Source organism: Acipenser ruthenus, chromosome 37, assembly GCF_902713425.1.
Source record: "Acipenser ruthenus chromosome 37, fAciRut3.2 maternal haplotype, whole genome shotgun sequence".
Taxonomy (NCBI): Eukaryota; Metazoa; Chordata; class Actinopteri; order Acipenseriformes; family Acipenseridae; genus Acipenser; species Acipenser ruthenus.
In genome coordinates this window covers 2,059,027-2,084,589 of record NC_081225.1, presented here as the reverse complement: position 1 = coordinate 2,084,589, position 25,563 = coordinate 2,059,027, and the positions used below count along the sequence as shown (strand labels likewise).

Genomic DNA, 25,563 nt, shown 5'->3' with positions numbered 1-25,563 from the left:
GGTCCTTGGATTTCCCTTTGCCTCCCAAACCATCTGCCTCACTGTGCGTGGGGGCAAGATACACTTGCGTCCTCTACCAGGCAAGTTTATCACTGTTCCAGTGGTTTTGAACTTCTTAATTATTGCCCTAATAGTGGTAAGTTGTAGATTTAGTTTTTTAGCTATTGTTTTGTACCCATTGCCTGATTTATGAAGGTCAACAACCATTTGTCTATTTTCATTTGTGAGTTCTTTGCCTTTCCCCATGGTGATGGATGACAAATGGATTTCATATGCGTGTTACCTCATTTTTATACCCCAGTGAAACAGGAAGCCATGGAAGGCCACAATACAGTTGCTTAAGACTGAGATGAACTTAAAGAAGTAGAATGTTAATGCAGATTTAATTTTGTTTGATTTTATTTATAAGAATCTTTAGGGGTGCCAATAATTCCGACACGTATCTTTTCTGAGCAATTGTATTAGAATAAAAGAATATGGTTTCCCCATATATTTGAGCATAAAATATAGCTAATTACCTGTGTTGTTTATTTTATACAGCCTTTTTTGCTCATCTTTATCAAGGGTGCCAATAATTTTGGAGGTGACTGTGTGTGTGTGTGTGTATATATATATTATTTGTTTATTTAGGAGACGCTTTTAGCCAAGGCGACGTACAGAGACTAGGGTGTGTGAACTATGCATCAGCTGCAGAGTCACTTACAACTATGTCTCACCCGAAAGACGGAGCACAAGGAGGTGAAGTGACTTGCTCAGGGTCACACAATGAGTCAGTGGCTGAGGTGGGATTTGAACCGGGGACCTCCTGGTTACAAGCCCTTTTCTTTAACCACTGGACCACACAGCCTATATATATATATATATATATATATATATATATATATATATATATATATATACATATATAATCCCAACAGTGTATAACTATAACACACACTATCAACATTGTACAGGTAACATATAATACAACATTGTAAATTATGTTGTTTTTTTTATCCTCTCTGGTTTGCTTTAAAACAAAATTCAAAATCCTTATTTTAAAAATGTCTTTTTTTTTTTTTGCAACCACTCTGCTTTCCAAGCACGTGAATGTATATTCCAGTTTGGGGCGAGTGCTGTTAATTACAATGACATCCTGCATTAACATGAAAACGGACAACTCCAACATGAAACAGGTGTTAACTGGATTATAAAATACCCTACTGCATGCCTGGGAACATAGCAGCCCGTTACCTACCAAATGAATTATTATTTCTTTATTTATTTTTTTTCTTAAAATCACCTTTTTGGTTTTCCTATTGACTGTGTTTGTTGTGAGGTATGAGTGTAGAAAAGCAGCAGTTCAATCTCCATGCCTCAAGCCTGCCCTGGACTAGACGGAGCCCCCTTTCTCTTAGGGGGTGAGGGAGGGAGGGAGCAGTTCAGTCTCCATGCCTCAAGCCTGCCCTGGACTAGACGGAGCCCCCTTTCTCTTAGGGGGTGAGGGAGGGAGCAGTTCAGTCTCCATGCCTCAAGCCTGCCCTGGACTGGAGGGAGCACCCTTTCTCTTAGGGTGTGAGGGAGGGAGCAGTTCAGTCTCCACGCCTCAAGCCTGCCCTGGACTGGGAGGAGCCCCCTTTCTTAAATTGCATGCAAAATAAAGATATTTTAACTTTAATTTTTGTAGTCTTTTTATTAACCCCCCCCCCATCATTACATGTAGGGAAACATTTCTTTAGATTTGAATGTCCTGAGAGGTCAGCAATCCATCATTTCCAAAGGCATACAAGTGGGGAAACAGACCTAACCAACAGATGATGAACAATTAGCATAATTACTATTTATCTTTGTCATCCTTTTCCAATATTTTATATAACCCGGACAGTGACGAATCGTTCTTGTTTTATGCAAAAGATTACAAAATAAAATAATGAATGGCCCTTCGTTTCTGGGTTTTTAATAAAACTTCCCAGGATTATGTCTATTAAAAACATAAAAATAAAACAGATTTACTAGTGAAAGCTGTGAATGGTAAGAACTGTGTGATCCCAGCAGAGCTGGTGAGGGCCAGCGAAGTCAAGTAGCTTACAACTGAGCCTCTCACTAAAACTGTATTGATAGCGTAAATGCATTTGTTGAATGTCAAGTCACATATTTCTAGGTATAAATCAATCCTTTTAACATGCTTGACTGGTCTAAATTTCAGGAAACAAGTTAAACAAGATAAATTATTATCCTGTTAAAAAAAAAAAACTGAAAACGAAAGGGCTTTGCATACGTGATATCATGTTGCCTTTGGTTACTATTGTGATGTCATAATCAACATTAAGCCTCCAAAAAAGAAAATACAATAAAAAAAGAACCCCTCCCCCTCTGTGTTCCACATGTTGCATCATAAAGACAACGCATGTGACAGCATGCGCTAACTCATCACACTGGAGAGGACGGCATGCTATAGCAAGCCTGCGTGGCGTCACGCCATCCTCACCAGTGTGACCTCACTTTGTTATTGTACAGTGAAGCATGCAGCCTCCGCTCTGTGCCAAACGAACACCTCTCCACGTGTGCCGGCACAACCCAAAACACTAGTTTTGTTCTCAGTAGCTGTAGAAGTAAAATGAACCACAAACTTGGGGAACGAACACGGGTCAGTCTACAAAGCCTAAACGGGGGCGCGGTCATTTAAAAACCCCCCAGAGATTTGTCCTCCTCTCCTCCTCCTCGTTCTCTTTCTTCTTCTCTCTTTTTCCTTCGGATCCCCTTCCTGGGTGCATCTTAAATATCCATCTCAAACAGGGAGTCGTCACCTTGGGAAGAGACAGACAAAACAGCTATATAAGAACCAGAGCTTTCGGTTGTAATGCCCCTCGTTTTTCAAATTCTATTCCTTTTTCAGTCCAGATTTTGTTGACCTGGTTTTCGGTCATTAGTTTGCAATGGATAGAGACATTTACACATGCCAATGCTGAACTCTTCTTAAAAAAAAACAAAACAAAACATCGTCTTAAATCAGCTGGAGTCGGCGCTTTCTGCTGTTGTGCTCCTCGTTTGTGAAACTCTACTCCGGCTGACATCGTTAGGCAGGTTTAAACACTGGATTGAAGTCTACACTGAATGTGCTTTTGCACAATCGGTTGTATCTGGAATGTATTGTACACATGAGCTCTCTTGTTTTGAACTCTGGACCGCGCTCTCGGATGCCATGGCGTGAAAGGCACTATATAAAAATACATTTGAATTGTATCATTTATATTCTTTTTATGTAAAAGCTCTCTTTGATACTAACATTAAGGGTGCTATAAAAATGTACCGTATTTGCTCGAGTATAAGTCGAGAAATTTAACCCCAAAACACAATCCTGGGGGGGTCAACTAACACAAGCAAAAACCCCAAAACCCCTTATGTCAGCAAACCAAAAGTCATGGCCGGTCTGTGGTTTTAGGTTCCAGAGGAGCCCTGTGGCAGGCATGCATTCAGCGCGCGAGGCAAGTTCACATACAGTACTTAGCCACGCACCTGCACTCTGTGAGAAACAGCAGCACCTCCATTGTTGTGGGCAAATCCTTGTTGCCCTCGTTGCCAGAGCAAATGCTTCTAATTTCTCTCAAATCAAAACGCAAACGTCTCAAGATTTGGTGAAAACGATTCCGTGGCATTGTCTATATATAAAAAAAATTTATCCCAGGTTTGTTTACATCCAGAGCTGTCACGTAAAACACAGACGCAGCTGTACAGCCAGACCACACCACCTCCCACGTTCCATTGAATACATACTTCCATGTGGGCTAAGAAGGCACTGGGGGTGGGGCTTGTATACTAAAATAATACTATTATAGGTTATACAAATAAGCACTAGGAAAAAGTGCTTATAAAATTGTCATTTTTGCAAATCTGCCGCTCAGACGCCGTCAGGATATCTAATACATCTATTTAGGAAAACTAACCCCTGACTTGCACTCTAACAACAGTTTCGATTCCAGGAGTTACTTCTTGTTTTCTGTTACACTAGACTTACCATCTCTGTTTCAATAACAAATGAAAATTTAAAAAAATTATACTCGAATCTCGCCCTCACAATGGGGGGCTCGACTTTTACTCGAGCGAATACGGTAACTTTGTATTGTAGTGCAAAAACTTTAAATCAGGACTAATTCAAAAGATATTTACATGCACACAACAAGGGCTGAGGGTTCAGACTAGCATCAAATACTGTTATATTTTGTGGCCCTGAGTGAGTATTGTATATACATATGGATCTCATCTTGCATTCATTCAAATCCAACGTCAGAATGGCCGGGAGAATCGCAACACTCCAAATTCCGTCTTGTCAGGGCTCTGGACTCTTGACCGGAGGGTTGTGGGTTCAATCTCCAGTGGGGGACACTGCTGCTGTACCCTTGAGCAAGGCACTTTACCTAGATTGCTCCAGTAAAAACCCAACTGTATAAATGGGTAATTGTATGTAAAAATAATGTGATATCTTGTAAGTCGCCCTGGATAAGGGCGTCTGCTAAGAAATAAATAATAATAATAATAATAATAATAATAATAATAATAATAATAATAATAATATAGCAGATGCGTAGTGTGGTCCGAATTCAGTTGTTTAATTTAGGTTTACAATTTTTTTTTTTTTTACATTTTATTTTCTATATAGTTATCCTCGTCATATAAACAGAATATCTTTGGGGGCTTGTGAGTTATTCTGCTACCCTGACATTCGCGGTGTAGCCTCTTTGTATTGCTCTGTGTGTCTCAGCAATAACTTCTTTATTGAGCTTTGGCCAACTACACCAACAGCAAATGGAACAGAATCTCATTCAAACCCCCCCTGCAGAGTTTCATGAAGTAAGGCTGAGCGGATCGGAAGATGTATAACCCGAGCTCGACAGGGTGTGCTTCACACTGTAAACACCGTGCTGGGTTTGCACAGCCAATCCACATCCCTTCACTGGCTGTCGGCTGGCCTTTTCACCTGACCGGACTTGTGGTCTATTCCGTGATGGATGACTTTTGGGTTGGCCTCCCTCACCTCTCCCGTCTCACCCTCTCCCTCCCACCCCTCCCAGCAGAATGTCAAAAAAGCGAGAGGGTCTGTCAAACTGCATGGCTGGAAGCTCCAGACGTTTTTATTGTGGGGGGGGGGAGGGGGGGTCCACTAATTAGAGGCAAAGCAATACACTAACTGTCTTGATACTTATTTGGATACAGTATTTGTGAAACATGACCAAAAGCACCCAGTGTAGTCTGTCAAACACTTAGCTGTATGTGGGACTATGTCTAATGTGAAGTAGTGCAAGCTAATAAGGGATTTGTCTACAGCTACAGCCAAAGGTTTTGCAGCACCCTATAGAACGAACTCATTTTGCTTCATAAAGAAACCTGCTGAATAATCTTACGTTAACATATTGAATTACAAACTGCTTTGTAGTTGAAAAAATTGACATTTGGAAACATGAAATACTGTCTATTACGGCTTTTGGTAGAAGTTTCTTTGATTACATGATGTTAAATAAAACATCTAAATTATGTTCATATAGTTGTTAATTATTTCTCAATCCTAAAATTCTAGGTGATGCGAAACTTTTGGCCATAGTTGTAGATCTATGTAAAAATCTGTGACAGACAGACAGACAGACAGACAGAGAGAGACAGTCAGACCCCCACACTGATACTCTAAATATGGTAAGGAATGTTTTAACCAGATTTTACAGGGATGGAAATACAACACCCATTGCATAGCAGTTTGATCCATTCCTGGTTTACTATGATTTTAATCAGACCCCTGAGCTTGTTACTGACACACTGCAGCTGATCAAGCTCGTATCAAAACTTGGAATGGACAAAACTGCTATGCAATAGGAGTCTTATTTCCATCCCTGCTTTATCACATTTGGATAGGCACTTCCTAAAGAAGTAAAATGAAGTGAGACGTGTGTACGTACTGACAGGCATCTCCTTACAGCCTCTGGATTCCTATACTCTCAATGCTAACCTGTGCTAAAGAACGTCTTGAGCGAGCTGCACCACAGCTGGGTAAACGGTCCTATAGAAGCTGTAGCTGTTTTGTAAACTTAAAAAAAGGAACATGATATTTCTGAATCAATCTAGCATTCCTGTCACTGACCGGCAGCAGTCTTGTCCACGTGGTTGGTTTCGTGGCTGAGGGTTTGGGGCTTGTCCTCCCCGGTGTTGGGGCTGGTGACCCCTGGAATGTTGGGAAGGTAGCGGGGTGGCGTTCTGGCCACGGCTGAATTGCGACACTCCATCAGGAACTTACGATCGTAAATAATCCGGGTACCTGGAGAGGAGAGGGAGGGAATACGTGTTTATGTGTGAGAGAGAGAGAACGAGAGAGAACAGACTCAGTGACCACCACCTGGCCATCGAAACACGACGACACAGACAGTCCTGCCTGCCCAGAGACGGGAGGCTAGTGGTCACTGTGAACTGGTTGAAGTCGAGACAGAGATACACTCTCTCTCTCGCAGTTCCCACACATAAGCAGTCCAGAAAGAGTGGCAGTTGATATTGATTTTTTCTAATGCTTATGTAATGTTATATTGCCAATAAAGCACCTTTGAAAAACAAAACGAGAGAACGAGAGAGAGAGAGAGATAGAGTTTGCATAATGAAACAGAACACACAGGAACATACAAGCATTTCGAAGCGAGAGCTGGACATTCAGCCCATCAATGCTTGTTTCATCGTGGCCGATTGATCTCAAAACTTTGTCAGGTCGGGTCTTAAAGGATCCCTGTGATTCTGCCTCAGCAACATGGCTAGGTAACCCCTTCCATCCCCTCACCACTCTCTGTGTTAAACAGTGGAAGTGCATGTACAGCTATGGCCAATAGTTTTGCATCACCCTAGAAGTTTAGGATTGAGACAGCATTAAAAAAATATACTTGAACACAATTTTGATATTTTATTTAACATCATGTAATCAAGGAAACTACACAAATATATTGCAAAAGTCTACCGGATGCCATAGTAGTGGTACATAGTATTTCATGTAAGATTTTGAAATGTCACATTTTTACATTTGTCCGTTTTTCTTTAAGCATGTGTGAAAACTACAAAGCGGTGTGTAATTCAATATGTTAACGTAACATTATTCAGGAGGTTTCATTCCACTTTATGAAGCAAGTTCATTCTATAGGGTGATGCAAAACTTTTGGCCAGAGCTGTACATGCATTGGGTCAGTAAAATCGTTATTATTGAGTGAATTATATTTTCGCACGTTAACTTCTTCAATAACCTAACTTTACCGAAGCAAAAAAGAGCTTTCGAGTTAAAATGCAAAAGCAAGTTTGAAATTGGAAAGCAAATTTATTCCAAAATCCGCTCAACAACTTTTCAAAAAGCAGGTCCCTTGTGCAAATACCCAATTGCAAGGCGGCTGTCAAACCGACTGCAGACGCTATGGGGATATGAAAAGCAACAGCAGCAGCCGCACACACACCTTGTTGTGGATACTGTGCCACACTGACTGTGTAAACATATCTCTTGAAAACAACTTCGCTCTCAGGATATTTCCTCATCGCCGGTCATGTGCTGGTGTTGATATTTCTCGTCCAACGACACACACCACGTGCTCCTACTGCTTGACAGACGGACAAGAAACTTCCGAGGCAAGATCGACGCTTTTCTGAAGCCAAAAATCACACTCACTTTCACAGCTGTCTCTCTGGTCACGGTACTGACGCCAAGAGAGTCCAAATGACACGTTTTTTTCTGAGCAGGGTTGGGGTCAATTCGTTTTACAATTCAAATTTCAATTCTCTTGTAATCAATTCCAACACATCACTGATCAAAACTGCACAGCTGTATTCTCTTAATGAGATTTTCACAACTGCAACAAATGACTAAATTGAAATCGCTGTTTGCCAATTAAACTGAGCTGAACAATCACAACAATTATCATGGTCTCTAAAATATCAGTTCCATCAAAGGAAATGAAAGTTGATTTTAAAAAAGAATTGAAAAACAAGAATTGACCCCGACCCTGTTTCTGAATGTTAAGTTTGACTTCTTTTGTTGAATTCACTGGTCCCTAGACTGCGTTTCTTCTTTGGGAGTTTGACACAAATCAATAGGTGTCTTATGTGTAGACTGTAGAGTACAGTTTCCTGCAGTTAGTTTATTGAAGCCCGACGTTTCCTTTTGCATAATACTGTGCTGTTGCAAAATGCGTTTGCAGACGCCTTGCGATTGCATTGACATCAACTTATCAACTTGTCCTTGACTGGGGCAATATAAGATTCAGCCAGGACTGACAAAAAAAAAGGACAAAGGTCTAATGGAAATGTGAATATTTATCACATCTCACAATGCTAAAAAACACACTGAAGATGGAAATTGGTTCAAAAGGATTCAATAAGAATGGGGCAACAGACAAGATAATATCCGCAGAGGTACCCTGTGGCAGCCCAATTAAATTAAAAGGTGAAACAACTCCCGCAGTAAATATGTAGGCAAAAAACCCACCTTATCTAGACCCTTATCTTTTCCCTCCTTACCAGATCATCTCAATTCAAACCATCCAATTCATTTCACGTGCGTCTAGGGCTGCCACCTCTGAGGTACAAAAAAACGGGACGTCCGAACGAAAGGTGGGTCGTTAAAAGTTTAAACTTTCTTTAGAAATCCTCTATTCAATAGGAAACACTGATAATATCACTACTATGGTATTGCCAACCAATTCATATTGCGCGTCTCTTCCAGTAATATTGCATCCTGAGGTATCTAACTTGTGCTCAGTTTATGATCCTGGTGTTTAGTGTCCCGGGAACGTATATTGAATTCCCGGGACTCCTTCCTCAAAACCGGGACGATCCAGGGAAATCAGGAACAGGAGGCAGCTCTACTTGTGGCCTGTGCTGGATTTGATCGCAGGTCTCCAGATCTGAAAGAGGCTAGTGTGTCATTACTGAGATTCTCTCAGCTGGAATTCTAGACACTCCTCTCCTGTACATGATGTTCCCTGGAACTCTTTTTTCCAAGAAGTCATTGGCACGCTGCCATGTTTACACACTTTTCCTTTATGAGGCCTTTCACCCAACATGGACTGATACTCCTCTCTGTTGCTGTGCGTCCTTATAGCAAATTAGCTATGCAAATAAGCCTCCCGTTGCATAGCTGTTTGATCCATTCCTGGTTTTACTATAGTTTAATCTGACACACCTAAACGTGTTATCTCCACACTGGCTAACAAGTTCCTGCCTGGAATGGGTGATACTGCTGTGCAATAGTAATCCCTGCAAATCCTCTAAAAAACACGCCACATTTTTTATGCAAATATATACATTCTCTTTTCTTCCGCTCCAACATTAACCCCCTAGCAGGGCCCGGGAGCTCAGTGCACCCTTGTTTTCCGACCCTTCTGTACACGTGCTCAAGGCAGGAGAGTTGCACGTGTGCGTGTTGTTACAATCGCTTAAAGAAAATGGACACCATACCTTATGCACGCACACAACTAGACTGATGCATAAGAAAAACACTAAAAAAAAAAAAAAACGAAACCCGAGTCTGACCCCAGACCTTAAATAAGTTTTCTAACCTTAAATAAGTTTTCTAACCCAACTGTAAATACACACGCCACTGTTCTTTAAAACTTAAAAGGCCATAATGTCGCACTCTCCAATTCAGCCGTGCATTTTTTTTTGTTAATAATTTAAAAAAAAAAATCATAAAAAATTAGCTGCTTAATTCTAATCTTAAACCCATTGCAGCAATTTCTACAGCAAATCGTATATTTTTCTTGCGATTTGAAAATCCAGCATCAGTCAATAACACAATATTAGTGGCACGAATATAATAATAATAATAATAATAATAATAATAATAATAATAATAATAATTATTATTATTATTATTATTATTATTATTATTATTATTATTGAGGATTCCGCGGCGTTGAACTTGACAAGTGTCAGTTCATGCCATGCTATGATGTGTTTTTCCACAGAGCTGCTGTGTATGATTGATCTCCGGTGTTTTATTTTATAATTACCTCCCGGGGTGGTACTAAACAGGGTTCCTCCCGGCGTGGTGGAGTAGTCCTGCGGCATCTTGGACGCGTCGTCCACAGTAACCCGTCGGGTCGGGATAGCTCTGCTAAATGTTTTCTGACAACCAGAAGACATGATGATGATGTTGTTGTTTTCTTCAAGTGTTATAGAATACCGAAACTACGAAGCACGAACGAAAGAAAACACACCCAGCTCGAAACTGAAAACGGGTACCACAACAACAATACTATTGCTTTTAATTAATATTTACAAAACGCACCCCGTCTCCCTTATGTTATCAACACCAGCACGCTGCCCCTCTCTCTCTCACTCACACACACACACAGTCAAAATACATAGAAAGGAAATGTCTGTCTGCCCGCTTCCTGTAAGGGAATTCTGGGGGCTGTAGTTCTTTTTTTTCAATTTTTTTAATTTCAATTTCAAGTGCTTTATTGGCATGACTGATTTTTCACAAGTATTGCCAAAGCAATGATGGGTAAATTCCATCTTTACAATGAACATTTAAAACGTATGGGGCAGCAGTGTGGAGTAGTGGTTAGGGCTCTGGACTCTTGACCGGAGGGTCGTGGGTTCAATCCCCGGTGGGGACACTGCTGCTGTACCCTTGAGCAAGGTACTTTACCTAGATTGCTCCAGTAAAAACCCAACTGTATAAATGGGTAATTGTATGTAAAAAAAAAAATAATGTGATATCTTGTAATCATTGTAAGTCGCCCTGGATAAGGGCATCTGTTAAGAAATAAATAATAATAATAAAACAAAAACAACATGGTACTTCAAACACATCACAATAATAATGAGAATAATGATATACATTTATATATGTATTCTATAACATGTATTTATTTATTTTCTCTTTCCCTCCCTGTGTGAGGAGCCTCAGTGTCACTCCCTGTCCCTCAGGCTGTGGCAGGCGCTTGTGTCCCGGGCTGCCACTTCTATACAGCTTGTGTGCTCTCCGAGGAGGATGGGGAGTTTTCTGGGTCTGGCAAGTCTGAGAAATCTATGCAGAGATTTTGTATTTTTGGGAAGAAGGCTTCCCTTATATTCTTATATTTTGTGCACTGCAGTAAAAAGTGTATCTCTGTCTCGACCTGATTGAGCTGACAGTGATCACGCAGCCTGTCCTCTTTGGGCAGCCATGTCTGCCTGTATCGGCCCTTCTCCATGGCCAGGCTGTGCTCACTGAGACTGTACTTTGTTTCAACTCAAACGTTGTTATCAGAGAAGGCTTAGATAGGACACGCCTACTTGTATTACTTGTATTGTAACGCTTGAAATGTTTTTGCTTACGATTGTCGCCCTGGATAAGGGCGTCTGCTAAGAAATAAATAATAATAATAATAATAATAATAATAATAATAATAATAATAATAATAAAATTCCAAGCAGCTGTGTGTAAATCGAGCGGTCATATTGCCTAGGTAAGGCAGTACATTCCCTATAAGGCAACAGATAGAAGCGGAGATAGAAAAGAGGTGTTAAGTTGTTGTTTAAATTTCGATTTATACCAGTAATACATTAAAATCACTAATATGACGTGGAAATATTGATTAACAAAACGTATGTATTTTTTTTTTGATCGTTCAATAAAAGCCCACGCTGTCATTGAAATTACAGTACTGTTTCATTATCCGATTATGCACTGTGAAACTGATTTTCCACTGAGTAAATTAAACTATGACTATTATTATTTTACCTTGTCAGATATAAATCGCTTTTGATAATGTGCTTGTGTATAGCCTACTGGTTATGTCAACGCTGCGCTCGCGATTGAAGTTTATTTACAGGCACGACCACCAATAATGTGTAAGGATAACTTATTATTATTATTATTATTATTATTATTATTATTATTATTATTATTATTATTATTATTTTCTTAGCAGACGCCCTTATCCAGGGCTACTTCCAATTGTTACAAGATATCACATTATTTTTTACATACAATTATATTATTTTTTACGCATTATTTTTACATACAATTCCCCATTTATACAGTTGGGTTTTTACTGGAGCAATGTAGGTAAAGTACCTTGCTCAAGGGTACAACAGCAGTGTCCCCGACCGGGGATTGAACCCACTAATTATAGGCTATTATTCTGTTGAGGAATACAGATAGCGTGCTTCCAAAAAAGTATGTGTCATTACCTTAGTCATAAGTAACAACACTTTTTGACTTCCCCATGTTAGAGATTTTATTTAAGGGAATAGAGACAAAGAAATATGAAACACTGAACAAATGCATCATTTTAAAGTGTGGCAGATTTTAATAGACGAGTAAGATCATGAGTAACATGCACAGGAAATGGAACACATGTAGTTATTTGGCAGATTTATCCGAGGCAACTTGCATGGCTTTAAAACATTTTAACATTTCTTTTACCCTTGAAAGGTGATCCCCCTCCTCAGCGAGTCTTCATTGAGGACTTCCGACCAGTTTATAACTGCACAATGCACAAGTCAGATAATAAAAGCAATAAAACTATTTATACAAACTGGAAAGAGAACAGACGTGTCGAATTAATATAACATCAAATAAAGAAATGGGGAAAAAAAATAGTCTACTTAAGTTTTCATAGACTTGGCGCCAAAAGTAAACTTTAACACTTCAATAGTTTCAGTAAAATACAAAATCTTTTACTTACACGCAGCAAAACGACGTAAATAAGGTGTGTATTTTGTGAGGCATAACACATTGCTAACCGTTAGAAAACACATAATATTCAAAACGAAAAGGAAAAACGAGACCTCGTACATTCATGTAGCTGTGAAGTCGCGTCTCTAGTACAGACTACAGTTAGAAGGAGGACTGTGACGGACCAGTTCGAAACCGAACCAAACGGTGAGTGAGCGATGCTGGTAGTTGTAGTTCTTTGTTGTGTTAGTTATACACGTGAAGCGTTTGCGGACTACAATCTTCAAAACGGATGTGTACCGTTGGTGTGCTGGGGCAGCGTGCTGCACTGTGTAGTATGTGCTTTCATAGCATGGTTTTAGTCCCAGTGTAAACTCAAGATTGGGAACAACGGCATGCAGTGGTGGAGACCAACCAAGACGTAGCTTCACTGTAATATAGGAGCCTTCAGTGCTTATCCTCCAGGTATCATGGATTTCCTATTGGCCCGCTGTTGATGGCTAAAGTGTAATGTCCCCGGTTCAAATCCCCCCTCAGACACTGACTCATTGTGTGACCCTGAGCAAGTCACTTAACCTCCTTGTGCTCCGTCTTTCGGGTGAGACGTAGTTGTAAGTGACTCTGCAGCTGATGCATAGTTCACACACCCTAGTCTCTGTAAGTCGCCTGGGATAAAGGCGTCTGCTAAATAAACACATAATAATGCTGGCTCTGAGGATCAGTCTATTTGGGGCTCCCTGGCACGACAGCACATCATGTTCATCAACTCTTTCATCATACTGAGATGTATGGTACTGACATAGTTGTTATCAGGGCAAAACTCCTCCTTTGCATAAACCATGTGCTCCCTCTCTCTCTCTCTCTCCCCCCTCCCTTTCCAGTACTGTATTTACAGCCCCCCCCCCAGCCAGCCCTGACAGTAGCAGTAGCCTATCGCATTACGAATCCCAGCCAGGCGTTGGCAGAGCTGCATCTCTTCACATGTTAATGGTGCAGCAGATTGTCGCGGCTCCAGCAGGGGTTCCTGTAATGCAGCCCGGACCCAGCTGTGCCACACTTGCCTGACAAATCACCCTGATTGCCTGGGCGCATAACTGAGTCCCTCCCTGCTGCAGAGGGTGTGTGGACATCATAGCATCTCACTATCTCACTGCAGCCAAAGCAGATCATACAACAGCAAGGACTGATCGCCCTCCTGCTTGTTTCAATGGGCTTTGTGATGTCACAGCCATGGGGATATCTCAGGACTTTGGCACGGTTCTCTTAAACCTATTTTTGTTCATTGTTCTTAATTTCAAATAACCGTTTTTTTGTTTAATTCTTTAAGGTACAAGGGACAAATATGTCCCATTAATAAAATGATGGTAACTTTGTTATTTTTGTAATGAGGTACACGGCACAGGGTTTGAAATTTAGCGACAGGTTAGATCTGCTCATCCAAACTGTCAGTTGTCAGTTTACCTTCAGGGGTTAAAATCACAATATGGACCTCCATGGTGTTTGTTGTTGTGGAATGTTGCGAGTAGTTGGGGAACAGGGTATGGCACAGGGCATTAGGGTACAGCGCAGGGGAGCAGGGTACGTCATAAGGCATTAGGGTACAGCGCAGGGGAGCAGGGTATGTCAAGGCATTAGGGTACGGCACAGGGCATTAGGGTACAGCGCAGGGGAGCAGGGTATGTCATAAGGCATTAGGGTACAGCGCAGGGGAGCAGGGTATGTCTTAAGGCATTAGGGTACGGCGCAGGGGAGCAGGGTATGTCATAAGGCATTAGGGTACGGCACAGGGGAGCAGGGTATGTCATAAGGCATTAGGGTACGGCACAGGGGAGCAGGGTATGTCATAAGGCATTAGGGTACGGCACAGGGGAGCAGGGTATGTCATAAGGCATTAGGGTACGGCACAGGGGAGCAGGGTATGTCATAAGGCATTAGGGTATAGCGCAGGGGAGCAGGGTATGTCATAAGGCATTAGGGTACGGCACAGGGGAGCAGGCTACGGCACAGGGCATTAGGGTACAGCACAGGGGAGCAGGGTATGTCATAGGGCATTAGGGTACGGCTCAGGGGAGCAGTGTATGGCACAGGGCATTAGGGTACAGCGTAGGGGAGCAGGGTATGTCATAGGGCATTAGGGTACAGCACAGGGGAGCAGGGTACGGCACAGGGGAGTGTTCATGCTTTACTACAATCTCATTTCCTAAACAATAGCATCCTTTTTGTCTGTGTGTTTGTCCGCTCAATCAGGAAAAATACAAAAGAGCTTCCCCTTTCCTCACTCATATTCCCACAGGGTTGGATAAAACTTCATCTAACAGCTGACAGGACCGGAGGACCAGCCCTGAGCGCATGTGCGACTGAAATAAAAAGATGAAAAGAGGAAAGAAAAAAAGAGGACGTGTGAGAAAACAAAACACATCTGTGCCAAAAAGTACAAACAAAAAGGAGAACTGAAAGAACAAGAGAGAGACACAATATGGTTCTGACTGTCTCCTATCCTCACTCCTTTTTAGGTGCTTTTGCAGTTGCCTGACTTTTAGCCTAACCATGGCGTTGAATGCAAAAGCTTGTTAAAAAAAAAAAATGAAAGGGGAGGGAGGGAAGGAAGGAGCGAGGGGTCTCGTGGTGAGAAACGCCAGCCCCCCCCCCCCCCCCCACAAAAGCTTGTCACCTTCCCCTTTCAGTTGAATATTCGGCATTAACAGCGACACACACACACACACTTGATTCCTCGTTACTGCTCCGACACGTGAGGCCTTGTCAAATTCACCACCTGGGGGAAGCTGAACTCAGTAGCAGCAGGACAGGCCCCCTGTGGGGCTCCCTATCGGACTGCCTGTGGGCCTGCTGAGGCGACATACCTGTCATGTCTTTAACACTGTCAGAGTCTTTAACCAGGAACACTTTGAACTGAACTCAGTCCACAGACTGCTCCCTAGAAAGCCAAGTCCTAGCCCTGCTCACACTTTACCATGGTCAGTTTGCACAGTAAGCCTGCAGTTTTCCCCATGGTTCCACTACAGATTTACCAGTTTAAACTGGTTTGCTACTTTTTATTTCTTAATATGCTTTACAATGCTTCCCTATGTTTTACCAGACCTCTCTGTGTTTTACAACGCTTCCCTATGCTTTACCAGACCTCTCTGTGCTTTACAATGCTTCCCTATGCTTTACCAGACCTCTCTGTGCTTTACAATGCTTCCCTATGCTTTACCAGACCTCTCTGTGCTTTACAATGCTTCCCTATGCTTTACCAGACCTCTCTGTGCTTTACAATGTTTCCCTATGCTTTACCAGACCTCTCTGTGCTTTACAATGCTTCCCTATGCTTTACCACACCTCTCTGTGCTTCACAATGCTTCCCTATGCTTTACCACACCTCTCTGTGCTTTACAATGCTTCCCTATGCTTTACCAGACCTCTCTGTGCTTTACAATGCTTCCCTATGCTTTACCAGACCTCTCTGTGCTTTACAATGTTTCCCTATGCTTTACCAGACCCCTCTGTGCTTTACCACACCTCTCTGTGCTTCACAATGCTTCCCTATGCTTTACCACACCTCTCTGTGCTTTACAATGCTTCCCTATGCTTTACCACACCTCTCTGTGCTTTACAATGCTTCCCTATGCTTTACCAGACCTCTCTGTTTTCAGCCACTTCATGTAGCACGACACACTAAATACCTTTTGTCAAAATATGTGAACACCTGCTTTTAGTTTATAGCAACTGCAGTTAATTTTTTTTTTTTTTTTTTTTTTAAAAGGTACCAAGGTAATTGAGAATGCATGCTTATTCCTCCATACGTCATGCGTTTTCATATATTCAATGACTTTACAATGGTGTGCAAGTCATTTTGTAGCTGTTCAGTTCTGGAGGGATTTAGCCCAGACAGAGCAGCAAGAGATTGCAATCATCCAAAAGAGAGAAATGCCAAAATGTAAATGTATTTAATGAATTATTACAATAGCCTATATTTAAAATGGTTTAATTAGTCTTATCAATTATTTAACAATGTGTCCTGGTTTTGAGCTTTGAAAATCTGGTCACCCTATTTAGAACTGTACACAGGATCAGAGGAACTGGAATTCTGACAAAATATACTGGGAACAATTCAAAAGGGAAGTGACTGAACAAGGATTTAAAAAAAAAAAAATAAATAAAGTTTAATACATGTACTATAGAGCAGCAGCAGCCCTTGAAACAAAACCAACAAGACAGATTTTCACCTCCCCCCCATGTTCCCCCTTCAGCTCAACACATTTCTGAAATGTATATGCAAGGCATACAATTGTAAAGGTATTTTTGTATTGAGTAAAGCTACTTCATTAGTTTAGAACTACACCCAGCTTATTGTATATAGATTCAACTGCATAAGATTCCCTCTTTTGGGGCTACCAGATGTCCTGGGAAAACTGTCCCAGCCAGAAACTGCAAGATTGTTTTACAGAGAGGAGGGTATAAAATGGGCAACCTAGCCAAGCTTACTCCAAAAATCACCAGGATCCAGCAAAACCTGCCATCAGCTCCTAGGAACAGGATGAGCAGATTGACCTCCTTTGCAAGTTCGGTTTCTGTAGATCTCATACCTTGCATGCAGAATTGGAGATTTAAAGATGCGTGCCATTCCCTTAAATTAGACCCATGAAGTTTACTGAACCTGATCATTCAGATCCTGACTGGATACCCATTTACACCACACCCGGCTGCTTTGTCAATTTGAATAGATACCACACACTAGTAACCTTTACCCCTTTAAAAAGGTATAAAAAGAATAGGTGTGTCCCACAATAATGATGGTAACTTTTTTGAAAGGAGCTGCACATAGCAGCTTGGGTTTAAAAGTGTACAGACAGGTTGGGTCGAGTTGTCAGTTTCCTCCTTGTGATCAGAGTTCCTCTCAATGTATTAAGAAACCGTTTGAACAAAGTGCTCGATTCCTTGGGTACAAGTGTGTGAAAAGCAAGCAATGGAGGTCACAAGACTCATATGAACATCTTTATTAGATTAGAGCAAGTTTAACATCTTCTGGATCTGACAGCAAGAGCAACAAGAAAGGCGAGCAGAACTCCAAGGAGAGCGGCCACCACGCCCAGCACCGGCACGAAGAGGGACAGGGGGGAGGAGTCTGAAACTGAACAAGACAGAGTGAGCACTAGGACCCAGGGGGAGCCACAAGACACACCCACAGTCAGCATTGCCTAGCAACTCAGATGACCTACACAAATTACCATGGAGTTCCTGAAAGTACAATTGAACACCATATGTATTGGTGAAATATCATTGTAAAAATCATGTCTTCAGAACCAGAAATAGTTTTGGCTCAAACTGCTGTGCCCCTAACTTAAGGCAGTCAAGTTTGATGTGCCCGTAAATCAGACCAGTAAAGTGTCATGCTGGCTATAAAACAAATACTGATGAGGCATCACAGGAATGGAAAGGACTCCCATTGCTTAAGTTTAATCCATTCCTGGTTTCACTAAGAGTTTATTAAGACACGTCTGATCTTGTTACCTATACACTGTCTGATCAAGCTTATAAAGATCTGCAGAAAAATAATCCTGGTGCTCCTTTAGCACCATCTAGTGGTATAGGACTGCAAATACTAGAAACCATGGTCAGTGTTATTTAGCAGGACACTTATCCAAAGCAACCGGGAGCCTAGGGGGTGAACTGTGCATCAACTGCTGCAGCCCCCGATCATGGGACCTCCGTTTCAGGTCTCATCCAAAGGATGGGACCTGAATAATAATAATAATAATAAATAATAATAATAATAATAATAAAGCACGAACGGGTTAAGCGACTTACTCAGGGTCACACAGAGAAAAGTGGTCGAGCCAGGATTTGAACCTCCTGGTATTCAACCCTTTTAAAATCACCATGCCTCCTGAATTGACGTGTTTTAAGTTAAGTTATCTCCTCCATACCTATTAGGTACTCCACAGCATCAAATCCAGGATTGAAAATTCTATCAGTTGGATATCTAAACAGGATATCCAAGTCTCTCAAAGTCTCACCTGCTGTTTTAAGGTCCACAACTCCTCCTTCTGGTACCAATTGGACTGGCCCGGCAGAAGCATAGCCTCGGATCTGGCTGTACCGATCAACACTACGGGCTGAGAGACAAACACACACAAAAGCTTGAGACCAGTAATCCAGGGTACAGACATGAGAGTCAGCTCTGAAGTTTGATTTCAGCAATCAGATGTTCTTTGGAGAGTCAATATACTGTGACCAATGTTCATGTTTGGATTGATTTACTGTAACTGCTTTTAAAGTTCAGCCTATCCACTCAATTGCAGCTCTACATACAAGTGCTCCAAGCAAAAGAGATTTAAAATAAAAAAAAACTATATAAAAAAGAAAGACTGAACAGGATAGTCCAGTCACAAGTATAACATTAGGTTTTGTATTCCCCTCATATTATACCAGATTAAATACAGCTGCATTGATGCCAAACTGCAGCCGTTAACTCCAGCTTGTATTCAGGACTGCCTGTGCTTACCAGATCTCTTTTCTCCAGGTACACAAGTCTTATTGCAGGTATCCTCCAGGTTAGGATCACAAACTGCAGCCATGCAATGGAAATACACCTGGGGAGGAGGAGAGGAGGGAGAGGCAGCTCTTGGAGCAGAGGAACAGGAACACACTGCCACACGGTCTGAAGTTCATAGTGAATTAATACCTTTCCTATTGCTTACTGTTCCTGAAGTTTAATAAAAGCATTCATATTAACTGACCAATTGCATGGAGTGAATTGTTCTGGGTGATCACAGAATCAGGGGAGCCCCTTCATGCAGGGTCACTAACCTGTCTCCAGAAGGCAGGGTCCTTGCTAGACTGCTGTGCCTGGACCTCAAGCCTCTGGAGGTGGGGGGAGGTCCTGGCCGGCACTGGGTGGAACAGAGTCCTGTAGGAATCTCCAGTGACCAGGCAGCTGCAGAGAGGAACACAGTCACTGCAAGCCTGCATTGGAAGCACAGCTGAATGGACTGCACTAGCAGAGAGGGCAAGAGGCAGCAAACCGTTTAAAAGCACAAGAGCAGAGTTAGGAGGGGAGCAAGTGAAGACACATGTAGACTATAGACCAGTGCATACTAAAACCCAATAGGTGCCATTCCTCTTTACAGACAGTTCATGCAAATGTGTGCAAGTCAGTTACACTGTACAAATGCAAGCAAGGCAATTTCACTTTGAGGAGGAGGAGGCTCCACTCATTCCCACAGGAATCCCAATGCAGACAGCTGTGAGATTACAGTCCTGGGCAAGACTGAACCTCAGGAGGAAACTTACAATACATCTGCAAGGATGCAAATAAGACTGCTATTGCTTAGCAGTGCCACCCATTCCAGGTGAAGAGCTCCATTAGGTCACAGTATGTATAGGCAACAAGCTCAGGTACATCTTAAACTCATAACACAGCTGAACTGGTTATTTTACACTGTGGCTAAAATCAAGCCTGTAACACCTAGAATGGGTTAAACTGCTATGCAATTGGAGTCTGATTCCCATGCCTGCATCTCCCAGTAGAGTGTCTCAACGCAGTGTGGAAGAGCATTGCCATCAATTGGCAGAGAAGGGCAAGTGGGAGAAAGGCAGCTTTCCTTGCTGTGACGTTAAGGTTTCATTCAATATCCATCATGTTAAAGGAATGGCATGAGCCCAGAGTATCTGCACAGCCCACCCCCTCACCCGTCAGTGACCAGGTCCCATTGAGGGCTGGCGTCCAGTTCAGGGGTCAGTGTGGCCCAGCAGTCCTGCAGGAGGAGGCGGTCAGCCAGGCTGTGGGGGTTCAGGAGCTCAACCTGCAGGAACAGGGGCTCCAGCAGAGACTGGGACACAGGGAACGCAGAGTAGAACTGGGAGTAGCTCACATCTGCAGGGAGAGAAAAAAAAGTCATCTTCTGCCATGCTTGTAAAGCTCTGGAGTCATTACAGGTAGAGCTACCATTGCTATATGGTACCAACTATTGTTTGTACAGAAACTTTAGCAAGTATTTACGTTCACAGAATTTTAGCTACAAACTACTGCATCCTGTTTTGAGAACAGAACAGTTACATGTGTTCCCTTAATCTGTGACATTTCACACTGGCTAGCTTTAAAATGGATTTAGGGCTTCAGTCTATAAAAACCAAACATCATAAAAGCATCCAAAGGCCTATTTTTGCAGAATTGTTACATCATAATTAAATAAATAGTGGCCTGTCCTCAAACAGCACATAATGGGTTAACCAATCACTCTACAGGTGTGATCAATCAATAATCTATTAAAGCCCCTAGTTTGGATTGTGTTACTCGGGTAGTGTGGACAGGGGATCGCGTATGAAGAGTTTAATTCAGGCTGTCCTACCTCTAGCAAGACGGGCTTTCAGATTCAAGACATCTCTGCTTCTCTTGTCACCTAGAAGAGGAACAAATAAAGCAACATCCATTCAACGCCACAGCTGCAAGCAAGTCCATACGGTATTTGACTAGAACCGTACAGGATTAGTACACTGGCAATTCAATATTTCATAATGATTTTATAAATGACCCGCCCTCCAGATACAAGCAAATGCCACAGGATGCACGGACAGCCACTGCCATTAAACCAGCTTTTAACAAGTGCCATTGTAAATGGAAACCAGGACAGCTTATTCTGGTTTTGAAGTGTTGATGCATGGATTTATTTAATAAATCTTAAAGGCAGAGCACACCCAAAGGTAGATTAAGCCACACACCCCCACCTACCACTGTAGTAAGCAGACTTGAGCTGCAGGGTCCCCTCTCCTTTAGCAGTGAAGGATCCAGGGGCTGGAACCAGCTTCCTCTCAGCAAAGATCTTCCTGGAGTCACTCACTGGGTACCGGCAACGGATAGTCAGCCTACAAAGAGGGTGTTGACAGCGCTGGGACAAAGTTTACAGACAGAAGAGGCCGTTCGGTCTATCCAAGCTCATCCGGTTTCTAGAAGCCGACTGATCTCAGAACTTCAAGCTGGGTCTTACAAGGAGCCAGCCGACTCTGCCTCAACACAAGGTAACCCTAGGCAGCCCATTCCATCCCCTCACTGCTGTGTGTCTCCTTCCCTCTTAGTTCATCTCCACTTCATTTACACTGTCCTCAAAAGCAGTAACTCACTGCCTCCTAAATTTTAAAACTTCAAGCATCCATTCACACACAATAAGTGATCTACAGCCAAAGCTTTGCATAACCTAGAATTTCAGGTTTGAAAATTAAATTGATCATGGAAAGAGAAACTACACCACACTGCAAGTCTACTGGAAGCCACAGTAGTAAAGTATTCCCCGTTCGATTTCAGAAGGTCACATTTTCTCAATTGGTCAGTTTGCAGCAATTTAGTTGAACAAATCTACAGTACCATGTAGAGTCTGCGATGCCCAAAACATATGACAATACTCCCTTAACTCTCCATTTTGACCCTTTAAATTTCACAGCTGCAGAGGTTTGTTGCACATTATTCTTTATTGCATTGGACAGTCATAACCTACATTAGTTTAGCTGGACATGAAGCTAAACCACTACAAGTTACTTGTTAAGTATATGGATAGCAGTATTCAATATGTTATCATAACAAGCAGGTTTCATTTGACTATGAAGCTAGAGGAGTTCATTTTATAGGGAGACGCTACTTTGCCAGAGCTGTAGTGTTGCACATCTTGTTGAACACTCCGGGGCTCCTTGCATAACCCTGATCCCTCCTCCACTCACCTGTACTCAGAATCCCTGGTGATGACGGGAGCATTGGCTGGGAACAGATCCCGACTATAGATGACTTCATTCTCGTAGACCAGGTAGTTATTATCAATCTGAAAACATAGCAGCCAGGTAAATCAAGCCAACTAGCAAGTATGTAAACATGAACCAATAGAACAGACAAGCATAGTCTTCAAAGACTAAAGTAATTGCAAACATGCATGGTGAACTGAGCTATTATTTAATCCAGCTTCTTCCAACATGTTACACAGCTCATTAATGGGAGTCCCCCACTCAAATTTCCATAGAAATAGACCCATCTAGACCAGGGCTGCTCAACCCCTGGGAATTGGGATCCCAGGGTCATTTGGTTTTCGTTCCAATGAACGTCTAAATAACTAAACCAATGAAGACCCAACTTCTAGAACCAATAGAAAACCACCACATGCTTCAGCACTGCAATAGGAGGCAAGCGCTGTCCAATATGTCCCAAGATTAAGGAATAGCATTCAGAGAGAAGCCCATCACCTTGCTCCTGGTCCCACAGATGTTGACCCGGAAAGTGAACAGGGCCCGGTCTGAGGTAGCCTCCGTGGGCCTGCAGTTCTGATCCAGCAGGGTGGTCCTGGCAAGATTCACGGGCGGTACAGGAGCCATGGGGACCACCAGCACTGACATCACTCCATTAGGCATGCACACTGGAGCAGAGAACAAAGCATGCAGACTTCACCCATTAACAATGGAATCTTAGAAATTCAGAACACGGGATGCATGTCTGCAACTGGATATTGGAGATTTATTCAATTCTTAGTTTTGGCTACAAGCTGCTGCTTTCTGTTTTAAGGGCAGACAGGTTAAATGTGCCCATAACCAGAGCAGTCAAGTTTCATGCCAGCTATGAAGCACAAAAATAATTAAAAAAAAACACTGAGCTTCACAGTGGGTAGGAAAGAACAAAAATTGATCATTTAGGCTTACGTTTCTAATTTTATATTCATGTGTCATAAAAGCATCCGAAGGGCTAGATTTGTAGAATTAGTTACAATTAGACACGACTAGCGGTTACAGTAACAACGAGAATTAACAAGTAGCTGTTCAAATAGATAGGGCGGTAGCCCATCCTCAAATGACGACAATGGCAGTTCAAGTTCAACCCTCACACTGGTATACCGAAATCAGGGTAGAATCTACCAGTTCAGGGGTGTCCAGTCAGTCCTGGAGGGCCAAGCCAAAAGGCAAAATGAGTCAACTACTTGAAGGTCTGGATTGAGGTTACATTAATATTTTTAGAACAAGGTTGGAACAAAGACCAGGAGTGGATGGGCCAACCTTGGCCACCCCCGATCCAATTTATTTAGCAGATGCTATTATCCAAAGAGACTACAGACCAACATGTGAACTATGCAAATCCAGGGACCTCAGTTTTCCATCTCATCTGAAGGACTAAGCACAAGCTTAAATGACTGTCAGGGTCACAGCAGGTCAGTGGCTGAACCAGGAACCCCCCACCCCTTGAAGAGCAAAGTCACCCTTACCCAGCATCTCGTTGGTTGGGAACGGGCAGCGCTGTTCAAACCTGTCCTCCTCCTTCAGGCTCTTCATATCTCGGAGAATCAACACCACTTTACCAATAAGCCCCCTCAGAGTGATATCCTTAGAGAGAAGCATGGAGGAGTCACTTGGACTGTACTTGTAGATCTCCCTCCTCCTACTGTGCACTGGATCTGCCCGACCCAAGCACCACATTCCTGGATCCTCCTCTAATGTACTATTGTCCTTTTAGATATAACTTGTGCTTAATATTTAGATAGTCTTGCATTGGAACCCTGCAAGTCACCTTGGATACAGGAGAACAGCAAAACGCTACCTCCGGCTGACAGCTACTAAACGCCGCATTCTGATCCCAGGAACAAATAGGAATATACGTAGTTGTTGGAGATAGGATGGCTCTAATCCATGAAGGACCTGAAGTTATTAACAAGTAAGGCTAGCTCTTAAACCTCCATTGATACACCCGACCATACAATGGCAGCCACAGCCCTGCTAGTGGGAGTTTGCCAGGCAGATCCAGGACCGAGACTCTTACCTCATAGATGTAGCCAATACTAAAGAGCGGCAACTCCACTCTGATCTTGGGCTGGCTGGTCATGGTGTAGCCTCGGCGAGCCACCAGTTCTGGGGTTAGAGGCTCTTCCCCAATGCAAAGCTCCCACTGGTAGTCCATGTTGCCTGGGGTCACTTCAAACACAATGCTGGTGTTTGTACAAATGCCTTTGACATCAGGATGGACTGGGGAAGGAAGGGAGAGGGAGTCAAGGGCTGGAACCAGTCTACCCCAAGACTGAATGAAACTGCTTGCAGAGGGCAGGCAATGGAACAGCACTGGGCTCAGGAGAATGCAGTTCTGAACAGGGGTTGTTGGCAGTGAAGACACATCTGTAGCTTCAACTAGCCAGACCTCCAACCAGATCCAGAAAACTGCCAAACAAGAACAGTGCATCCAAGTCAAGCGCAGCCATTATTCTAGTTCAGTTCTACCAACTGGAATTCCCAGAGACAGCCACGTTACTTACCAACATCCTGAACGTCACACACGATCGTGGCTGGGTGGAAATAGGGCTCGTTTACAGGGATGATGTTCAAAGTGTAGTTGATGTTCAACAGGTATCGTCTGTAATTATCACCAATGTACTGCAAGAGAAGAGGTATTAACAGGGATGGGCCAACTGCTGTGCAACTAATTAAACCTGACCTTTCCCAAATTATATTACCCCCTCACGGGAGCAGTGCCCCCCAACAGCCCTGGAGAAATAAAGGTTAGGGGTTGTTGTGCTAACCAGCTGTTTACACCCAGGAGCTCCACCATGGACATCAAGCTATGGGGCCACACTGGAGAATGGACTGTAGGAGTCTGCTTGATGTTACTGGGTGCCTGGCCGGTAAGGGGTGGGGTCAGACTGCCCAACCGCTGGGGGAAATAAGGGCCAATGCTCCTCTAATCAAGGAGTAGCAACTTGGCACAGCCAGGAACCTGCACTCCTGACTCATTACTCACCAAGGTGAATTACTAAAGAAAATCCTACACAAGACCAGCCTCGGGACTAGACCGCTACAGCCTGCAGATGCATGGCAAAAATTAAAGCCTATGCTTAAAACCAGGCAGGCTTTCACCCTCACCTGCTCCGGGATGAGGGGGTGAGCGAAAGGGACCT

At 42.7% G+C, this 25,563-nt stretch overlaps 2 protein-coding genes across 2 annotated transcripts; both read right to left on the bottom strand.

Annotated features, from left to right (window-relative positions):
• Positions 1-1,652: 1,652 nt before the first annotated feature.
• LOC117397883 (eukaryotic translation initiation factor 4E-binding protein 1-like) lies at positions 1,653-10,333 on the bottom strand. Its single transcript, XM_059008673.1, has 3 exons — positions 9,996-10,333; positions 6,107-6,280; positions 1,653-2,786 (listed from the first exon to the last, which is right to left on the bottom strand). Exons 1-3 carry the CDS (start codon positions 10,126-10,128, stop codon positions 2,755-2,757), a joined length of 339 nt encoding a protein of 112 aa, XP_058864656.1. The 5' UTR covers positions 10,129-10,333; the 3' UTR covers positions 1,653-2,754.
• Positions 10,334-17,637: 7,304 nt separating this feature from the next.
• LOC131706833 (zona pellucida sperm-binding protein 2-like) lies at positions 17,638-25,562 on the bottom strand. Its single transcript, XM_059008672.1, has 13 exons — positions 25,529-25,562; positions 24,925-25,042; positions 24,438-24,640; positions 23,887-24,004; positions 22,880-23,049; positions 22,367-22,464; positions 21,387-21,520; positions 21,007-21,057; positions 20,348-20,531; positions 19,466-19,592; positions 19,161-19,248; positions 18,673-18,771; positions 17,638-17,780 (listed from the first exon to the last, which is right to left on the bottom strand). The coding sequence occupies exons 3-13, from the start codon at positions 24,573-24,575 to the stop codon at positions 17,671-17,673; spliced, it is 1,317 nt and encodes a 438-aa protein (XP_058864655.1). The 5' UTR covers positions 24,576-24,640; positions 24,925-25,042; positions 25,529-25,562; the 3' UTR covers positions 17,638-17,670.
• Between the last annotated feature and the right edge of the window lies 1 nt (position 25,563).